General features: G+C 33.0%; 1 protein-coding gene across 1 annotated transcript; it reads left to right on the top strand.

Annotated features, from left to right (window-relative positions):
- The first annotated feature begins 4,484 nt into the window (after positions 1-4,484).
- Positions 4,485-7,168, top strand: LOC107856005 (bidirectional sugar transporter N3). Its single transcript, XM_016701004.2, has 6 exons — positions 4,485-4,636; positions 5,315-5,351; positions 5,457-5,667; positions 5,804-5,965; positions 6,083-6,202; positions 6,621-7,168. Exons 1-6 carry the CDS (start codon positions 4,591-4,593, stop codon positions 6,939-6,941), a joined length of 897 nt encoding a protein of 298 aa, XP_016556490.1. The 5' UTR covers positions 4,485-4,590; the 3' UTR covers positions 6,942-7,168.
- Positions 7,169-9,940: the final 2,772 nt, after the last annotated feature.

Here is a 9,940-nt window from a genome sequence, read left to right as displayed (position 1 = left end):
AAGTCCGTGTCAAAATAAGTGAGAAAAGATTTCAAAACTGGCTACCAGCTTCTTTAATTGCACAAAGCAAGACAAAAGCTAGCACATGAAAGAGACAAGATTATGAGCCAGAAAAAAAGGGTATGCAGAAAGTTATGTCAACAGACAAGTCGGGGAACTCATGGAAATACCAAGGTTCAAGTGGTCTATTTGAGAAGTATGCCAAAGCAAAGATACTGTGTTTGTTTCAGTCACGCTTAATAATCTGAGTTCGGGTCAATGATTCAGCAAGTCAATGATATATGCTAATGATTGGAAGAAAGGTTAAATATGACAAGGGCAAGAGCGATCGTCGCGAAAGCTAAAGCCACAAACCAACCACCATGTTTTAAACTCATAAGTTTTTCTTTGATGAAACAGGAAACATATTACCTTCAAAGCAAGGACTTCGGAGCATAAATATCAAGGGCCGCAATGCCTCACTTTTACAAATGCAGAAAGCAATGTTTCTGTACAGGTTTGATAATCAAATTATGGTAAAAAATATCATCCTATATCCCTCGAAGATACACTTTCTTGTCCAGGGATTTCTGTTTTCATTTGCTAGGTGATACACTTCTTAAATTGAACCTTCACTCCTATAAGATGTACCTTTTAGTCGAATCATTTTCTTTGATTCCTATAAGACGTATCTTTTAGTCGAGTCATTTCCTTTGATTACTATAAGACATACCTTTTAGTCGAGTCATTTCTTTTGATTTCTATAAAACGTACCTTTTAGTCGAGTCAATCCTCTAGATTCTTATAAGACATACCTTTTAGTCGAGTCATTTCCCTTTGATTCCTATAAGACGTACCTTTTATTCGAGTCATTCCCATTGATTCCTATAAGACGTACCTTTTAGTTGAGTCATTCCTGTTGATTCCTATAAGACGTACCTGTTAGTCGAGTTATCTCCCTTGATTCCTATAAGACGTACCTTTTAGTCGAGTCAATCCCCTTCATTCCTATAATACGTACCTTTTAGTCGAGTGATCTCCCTTGATTCCTATAAGACGTATCTTTTAGTTGAGTCATTCCCCTTAATTCCTAGAAAATGCACTGTCTAGTCGAATCATCGCAACATACAAGTAGTATTGACTGGATGTTCCTTTCACAAAAGTCCTTTAATGATAAACTAGGGCAAAATTTAATTATTGTGCTTGGAACTTCACTTTTCTGGCAAATGAAATCTCTTTATTATAATCTTTGTTCAGGAGAATTTTCTTTTTAGTTTTGATGTGATTTCAGGAGCCCGCATGAAGAACAGGGCGAATAAATGAAAAGTCAAGCAACAAGATTAAGAAATTGCAAGTCAGGAGCCCGCGTGAAGAATAGGGAGATGAAACTCAAGTCAAAAGTCCAAAAAAAGCTGCATAGATAGGATTTTTGTAATTTCATTTATGTTTTAACTTGTAATTTTCATTTTGATGTAATGATAGAACCGCGGATCAGAACCTCGATGGAACCTCACTCAACTATCCAACTAGTCCATTTCTCTTCCAACCCTTTGAGATACCTGTGACTTAATTCCCTCGTAACTTGGGTAGGTAGGATATCTAAAATCAAGAGTCGGTTGCCCTCCATCTTTCTATGTCATTCCTTTGAATAATGGTCGGATCAAAATTCTGTCTCGTTGTCTACTTCTTTGTCTGAAAACACTTCGTGTCTACATTCAAAGGGGGCATGATGTAGACACGTAATTTTATCCCTTCACAACTTAGTTTTATCGTTTACCGTATCGCACCACGTATCCTGTCCACGTGGTAATTTTTCCACAAGAAAAATAAATAAATAACCAACTCATCATTTTATTTATTTATCTATTTATTTTTATCTTTATCCCAAATAACAAATCCTAACAAATTTTATCTTATTTTAAAACCTCCCAACAACCTCTCCAATTAAAAGAGGACACATTACCACCCAATACCTTCCTACCCTACCTACCCACGTGACCCCCCATTCTCCAAAAAGAAAAAAAGGATATACATAAGGAGAGAGACACCAGCATCTTGGAGAGAAAAAAAACATATACTCATACCATCTTCTCATAGAACATCGAATACACTCATCTCACCACACTCGCATAGACACACAAAACAACACACAAATGATGATGGAGAGGTGAAAGAAAAAGAGTGCTTGGAGAGAGAAACGTGGGAGGAAGGAAGAGAGAAACCAAGAGAGGATCGGGGAGATAAATCTGTTCACGCCACTCCAATTTTTCAACTGGTCTTCACCGGAATCCAGTGCCACCATTGAATTCGGTACACCCGCCACCCGCCGAAATACACCAAAGCCACCAGCTCACCATCGCCGAAATGCACACACACGCACATGTGACAGCATTGACGCGCACACACGGATCTGGGAGAAAATGGGTAATTGAAAATCGAGGGAGAGAGGAGAAATAAAAGGAAAAAATTAGTGAGTAAAGGTTTTTCTCCAATTCTTTCACCGAAAAACGTGACTGCCCGAAAAAACCATCTCCCCAATCTCGTCCTTCACTGTTCCGGCCAGTTTCGAACGGAAAATAGTTAGCCGTATCGATCTTTGTCGTCCATCCAGTGTCGGGTTTCTATATATCATCAAATTATTCAGTTTATATTGAGGTTGTGTTCCTAGATTTAAATTTGTTCAGAGAATTTGCGATACCGAGCTGGATTTCGTTGTTGGGTCTGATTCGAGGTTCTTCGGCGCAAATTTTATCTCGTTTAATCAAAATAATACATTGATTTTGAAAGCGGCATTGAGGTCCAATTCTATCTTCGCTCCCTTTTAAATTTTGCGTGAATGTGAATGATTTGTTGCTTGGCACGTTTGAATCTTTGTTTGTGTTGGTTGAAGTTGGATTTTGAATGTGAAAACTTGGATTGGTAGTCAAAGAATTGGTTAATTGCTTTGAGAATGAATTTGGGGCGGGAATTGCAAAAAATCGGTAAAAAGTGAATATTATGATTTTTGATTCATTGTTGATGTTGAACGTGATATGTCGTCAAGCGGGTAGACAAACAGTAGGCTCGGGTAGACAAATTTAGAATTGGTGGGTTGTTGGAATATTTGTTGAATGTCTTGTTTACCGTATTTAAAAAGTGTATTCATTTGGCCGGAAAATGCCCCGAGGTATTTGTATTTATTCATCGGGGAATGTCCCGACGTACTATTTTGACGGAAGATGATCGTGATGAAGGCCCGAGGCATCGGGTAAGGTATTGGAGTATATTCTTCTAGATTTGGACAGAAAACCTACATATATACATATATTCGTCTAGATTTGGACAGACTGATTATGGGCATATATGTTAGGATATATTTGCGCATAGTCGAATTCATCTCATAGAAAGTTTGGACCAATTATTTTATTGTTTTCATATACAGTCTAATTTGACTCATAAAAAAAAACTTATTAGAACATGTTAAAATAATATCTTTTAAGTTTGATTTGCTTGAAATAATCATAATAAATAAAGAAAATGCTATCATTCAATTAGTTTAGTTTGATTTAATTTGACTCATAAGAAAACTTATTAAAAGATGTTAAAATAATGTCTTTGCTTGAAATAATCATAATAAATAAAGAAAATGCTATTATTCTATTAGTTTAGTTTGATTACTACACAAAAATTGATAGAAAAAAAAAAAGACAAACCAATAATGGAAAAAACTTTTAAATTGAAAGGCTCGAGTTATAATCTATATTGTATAATTCAATTAACTTGTCTATAGTAACTCAAACAAATATTAGGCAGGCCATAACTCAATCTATTTAATTATTGACACAAATTCATTTTGACTCGTCCCAAATATATTCTCAACTAGCCGATTTGACGTTCGATGTATATGAAAAACTAGTAATCAGTATTTTCAAACATAAGAAACTAATTAAGTAATGGATGCAATTATTTCATCATACACTCCACATGGCATGAATATCAATAAATAAAACCACAACCCACTGGAAAAAGATAAACCTACTGAAGCAAATACTATCCTGAATTCCTTGGGCAATAGAAGCACCAGAGAGCCAGAACTTGATGGCACAAACTCTATTATTGATGCCAAATGCCAGGCAATAATTGGTCCCTCCATAATTTATTGATTGTTTTTTTAGCTGATTAGGAGTACATATTCTAGTGTAGAAGCTAATAAATTTGTATAAAAATATAACTAAATAAATAATGTCATATAAAAGAAATTAATTTTCTACTGCCTAACAGGTTAACCCCTCTCCAAAAATATTAAAGTATGGCCATTCAATTGTAAGCCTTAGGGCCACTGAAGATTGGGCAGTGACATAATAAAAGACCTTTGGGTTGTTGGGATATTTGCCAATTGCACCAGAGTTGCATGCACTTTTTTGTATAGTGAATGTAGAATATTTTGTCCAAATAAAATATACTATGGTACAAGAGTTAGTGTTTCTACTGTTGCACCCACTCTCCCATCCCTGCCTATATAAATATGTTAACTAAGCTCTCCCCATTTCACTGTCAAGTAGAACTTGCAATTTCTAGCACTTCTTTCTTTGTGAGCTACAGAGAGAGTGCTAGAGATTTGCAATTTTAGAAATGGCTGGCATTTCTGGTCATTGGGCTTTTACTTTTGGTGTCCTTGGTAATTATCACATGTCCCTTCTTTTTTCCTTTTCTCACACAATATCTCTATCAATTTTGTATTTTTTTAATCTCTGCTGGCACTACTAAACAACTGAAAAGTGTTCAGTAACTATACCCACATAAATTTTGGTTGAATTAGCTGAAAAAGAAAAAATAGTAGTGCGTCTTCACAAGAAATTTAAAAAATTAGAAATCCTAGTATTTCAGTAGAAATTCGCCATGTGTTTTAAGCTAATTCGGTGAGAAATGAGTAAAAAAATCATATTTGATAACACAAATTTTCCACTGATTTGCGGTGGTAAAAATCTTTGTTTCAAGTAGTAGTGTGGTCATTCATTCATTCATCGCAACAATCTCTTCAACGGGAAAAATAGTAGCTAGTAAGCTGGTTAACTAAATCCTCTCTGTTAATGTTTGTGGCTAATAATATTTTAATCATACCATAAGGTCTAATTGCTTAATTAGTTAACATGACAAAATATTTTACATGTATATGTTGTGATTGTGATAGTTATAACATCATACTAGCATATCCTCAATAATTTACCTAACACTTGTATAAGACCTTCTTTGTTAATTTGTAATTAATTATTCCACTTTCCATACCAAAATATATTCTAAATTCTGGAGTTTAAACTCTCTCTTTTTTTTTTTTTAATCTGTTGATAATTTGCAGGTAACATTGTCTCGTTCATTGTGTTCCTTTCTCCACTGTGAGTCTCCATTTGGTTATATTTTAAAATTTTGTGGAGTAATCTATTTTTTAATTTTTGTTTTGCATGTAATTAATTTGACTAACACTATTTTCACATTTGCAGGCCTACATTTTATAAAATTTACAAGAAGAAATCAACAGAAGGATATCAATCAATTCCATATGTGGTTGCTCTATTCAGTTCCATGCTTTGGATTTATTATGCATTTTTGAAGACCAACACCACACTTCTCATAACTATAAACTCCTTTGGTGTTTTCATTGAAACTATCTACGTTGCTTTCTACCTTTTCTACGCACCAAAAAATGCCAGGGTACGTAAGGTTTTACAATTAAATCAAATACATTTTTTTTCTATTGTAGAGAATTTCATTATTTTTCTTTGTTTCGTTTTCCAAAGGGATTAAGAACATATTATAAGTCTGATATTTACAATTAATTTTAATGCAGATCCAAACTATAAAGATGCTCCTATTATTTGTGGTAGGTGGATTTGGTGCAATTATCTTGGTTACTCAATTTCTATTAAAAGGGATTGTTCGTGGACAAGTGGTTGGATGGATTTGCCTTGTTTTCTCCTTATGTGTTTTTGTTGCACCCTTAGGCATTGTGGTAAGCTTTTATGTGCAAATTATTCACCAATTAATCATCTTCATTAATTGATTTTTTTCTGTTTTTTCATCTATTTAGATACTAATGTTAGAGTATACTTTTTCTTATTTTATGCAGAGACAAGTCATCAAAACAAAGAGTGTCGAATACATGCCATTACTTCTATCGGTATTTCTCACATTAAGTGCTGTCATGTGGTTCTTCTATGGTCTCCTACTAAAAGACATTAACATTGCTGTAAGTTCTATTTTCAACCACCATATATACTAGAGGTAAGGGTCAAAAACATAGGTAAAGTATATCAATTTTTCGAGTTTCATTTTGTAACTTTTGGATTGGGGAGCTTTCTACCTAAACTACCATCAACTATTTATGAAAACATGCCTTAACTATTAGTTGTTCCCTTTTTCTACCCGAAACCATCGTTCAGGTAGGAAAATGGAACAACTGAAAGTTGAGGTGTGTTTTGATAAACAGTTAGTTGATGATAGTTTAGATAGGAAATTAAATCCGTGTGCACATGATAGTTCCGATATGAAACTCATAAAATCGAAATACTTGAAATATATATGTTTTTGACCCCACACTCCATATACTTCTCATTTTCTATACTTGCATGTGTTTAATTTTATTACTTTCACCTTTGTCATTGTAGATTCCAAATGTATTAGGATTCATCCTTGGAATACTCCAAATGGTGCTCTATGTAATATACAACAAAAAGGAGCAGGCTATCCTAAAGGAGCAGAAACTTCCAGAGAAGCTACAAAACCATGTAGTAATAAATTTCATAGATGAGAAAAACAACAACCTTCCAGAACTCACTGAGGAACAGATAATTGACATAGTGAAGCTTGGTTCACTAATTTCCTCAGGGAAAATTCAAGTGGCTTCCTGTCTGCATGATACTATATGTGCAGCTAAAACTGAGAACAATGCTCCCAATGAGCAGCAAATTGAAGAAGCCAAAAATTAATTCCTTTGATTTGATTTACTCTTTCCTAACTTTTAATGGCTAATTATCTTATGTGTTTGTACACGAATTTAATGTTAGCTCATAGAATCATAGTATATTTTTATGGTAGTATAATTAGCTTATTGGTGATCATGTACTCAAAAAAGCAAAATTGTTGTCTTGATGCATAAAACGGCTTGCCCTTTAATTAATTTAGTGTGGTGGCAATAAAATAGTTTCTTATCCAAGTTTATTTGCTTTGTATAGATAGTTAATTTCTACTATCTGGTTTAATTATGGGGTGCATTTCACACATTAAATGATCACATGACTAAAGAATTGGGAAGTCAGATGCAATAAAGCTCTCGATGGACAAGGGTTCGAGAAAAGATCGAACTATAAGGATTTAGTATACACAAATTTACCTTGAGTTTTTGTCAATAACTTTTCCACTACTTAAATTCATGACCTCCTGATCACATGACAACAACTTTACCATTTAATCCGAGGCTCCCTTATAAATGATCACATGACTATGAATTTTTTTCCACCAAAATCAGATAATTAATTATAAGCTTTTTAACTAGAAAAAAAAAAATCACAATATTTCCACCTTAATAACATAAAATCACTACTGCCGAAAAAATCCAACTTCTGATATGTAAAGTGGAATTCGATTTTTTTTAACTTTTGTTTAGATTTGATAAATATAAATCTAATTAAAAGATAATCGACCTCACTCAACCAAAGTTCATATGTTAACATTAGAATACAACTCCCTTCAATTTATATAATTCGATGTTTTTGCCTTTGGTACACCACTTTAAATAAACTATAGGGAATAATTATCTGGTACAGATGTACTTTAATGACAAATGGTTATCTGATAGTAAAAGCTTCTAAGGCAGAATATCCCATTTTTCACTTTGGCATCTCAAGTGAATATTTTTTACTTTTAACACCTCAAGTATAGTACAAATATGTCATTTTGACACTTTTTACACAATCAGTAAAAATATATTGAATACGTGTATTACACGCAAGATGATGTGTAAAGAAACCAATTATAATTGATACTTCCTCCATTTCATAATAAATGAATTATTGAATTTTGACACACATATTAAGGAAAAAACATTAAAAACATAATTTTTCATTTTTACCCAAAAAAAAAAAAAATTATCTTGTAATACTTTTTCAAAAGTTAATTGATTGTCAAATCATAAGGGCAAATTTGAAAAAAAATTCAATGATTCACTTATTTTGAAACACCAATAAATACCCCAATAATTCACTTATTCCGAAACGATTTATTTTTTTTATCTAAGTAATTAATAAATAAGTATTTTAAAATTAAAAAATCACCCCTCTCTCGCCTAACCCACCCACCCCGCAGTCTTCTTCCTCAAACACCCCACCCACCCCCCACCCAGTCATCTTCTTTCCCTCTTTCTCTTCTTCAAACACCCCACCCCTGTTCCCACCCCCAAACCCCCCACACCACCATCACCAAATGATTTAGTGTAATTTTAGGTGACGAATTTATACTACTTGACTGATGTTGTATTTACAAGTTTTATAGTATATGATTTTCGCTTCTTTGTTAGTTCTTCTTCTTCGTTTTTTTGGCAAATTTATATCTTTATTAGTTTATTTTCATCTCACTTTTGTATAGACTTTAAATTAATGTTTTAATTTTAGTCTCAAAACATTAAATATAAATAATCTAACTTAGTTTTAAAGATTATGTTAACTCTCAAGAAACAAATCATACTAACTAATATGAGACGGAAAAAATACCACACTAGCTTAAAGCTGGTCCAAATTATTTGACGCCATAATTACTTTTTTTTCTCGTAAATTCTAGCACTATATAAATAAACATATATTATCTTCTAGATTCGTAAAGTTAATGGCCTTTGCTTTCAAAATTTGATGAGTCTACTTTAGCGAATTTAAAGAATGAAATTAATTTATTCAGCTTGGACCCTCCCCCGTCCCGAAAAATTTTAATTTTTTTCATTGATTTTGTATGATTTTCAATTTTTCTTCACGGATTTAATTTTATTTTTCAATTTTTCTTCATCAATTTTATTTGATTTTTAGTTTTTCTTCATTAATGTTGCTTGATTTTCAGTCTTTATTCATCAATTTTGTCCTTAATGATTAAAAAAAATGATGCTTATTATCTAATTTTCACGAACCCTTAAATGCGTATATAAATTCCTCTCAATAATTTTTATCGTTAAATAAATTTAAAATTGACAAAAATGGTGGATAAAAATGTGAAAGAAGTATAAATTAATCAGTGTTGAGTTAACATACTGTTTTTGTCAAGACAAACCCCTAAATATGTATCTAATTTTTAAATCTCTTCCAAAAAATTTCACCATTAAATAATCTTAAGATTGACAAAAATGATGGATAAAAATGATGAAAAAGATATAAATTAATGGAGTTGGATTAATATATTGTTGGTGGGCCAAATTAGGCACCACATCAGCCAAAAAAAGACTTTCACGCGCCTTCATAGAGGTGTAATACACGCACCTTACCAACTAAGTAAAAGGTGCCAAAATAAAATACTCATATGCTACTTGAGGTGTCAAAAGTGAAAAACATCCACTTGAGGTGCCCAAGTGAAAGATGACGCCAAGTTGAGGGACCTGGCGATGTATTCTGTCAAGTTTCTGTTGGGTTCAAAGTATATGAAAAGTGTGAATGAAAAATGGAGGAAACCAAGTGGAAGCAAAAAATAGAGAAGAAAACACTAAAATGAAAAGTGTATTCTAAAATGTAAAGTATACTATTTCTCCCACATTGGTGGGAGAATGTGACTTTCAAGTGTTTATATTAAGAAACACGTATTCCACTTGGTAAGTGAGGCAAGAAATAAGAGATACCTAGTGTCTTCGTCGTCGTCGTCGCTTGGCTCGACTTCGGATTTGGATTTGGAAAATGATCGATCTATGAGATCTATCTTTTTGGTCAAATTTATTTGACAGAAATTTAATCCAAAG

The sequence above is a fragment of the Capsicum annuum genome, chromosome 3 (genome assembly GCF_002878395.1).
Source record: "Capsicum annuum cultivar UCD-10X-F1 chromosome 3, UCD10Xv1.1, whole genome shotgun sequence".
NCBI lineage: Eukaryota > Viridiplantae > Streptophyta > Magnoliopsida > Solanales > Solanaceae > Capsicum > Capsicum annuum.
Note: the sequence above shows the minus strand (reverse complement) of the source record. Positions and strands in the feature narration are given on the sequence as shown.

Excerpts from the sequence above, each read along its gene's own strand:
- LOC107856005 (XM_016701004.2), top strand. The coding sequence starts at position 4,591 with ATGGCTGGCATTTCTGGTCATTGGGCTTTTACTTTTGGTGTCCTTG. Across the intron at positions 5,352-5,456 it reads ATTGTGTTCCTTTCTCCACT|GCCTACATTTTATAAAATTT; the intron begins GTGAGTCTCCAT and ends TCACATTTGCAG. Across the intron at positions 5,966-6,082 it reads TTGCACCCTTAGGCATTGTG|AGACAAGTCATCAAAACAAA; the intron begins GTAAGCTTTTAT and ends TATTTTATGCAG.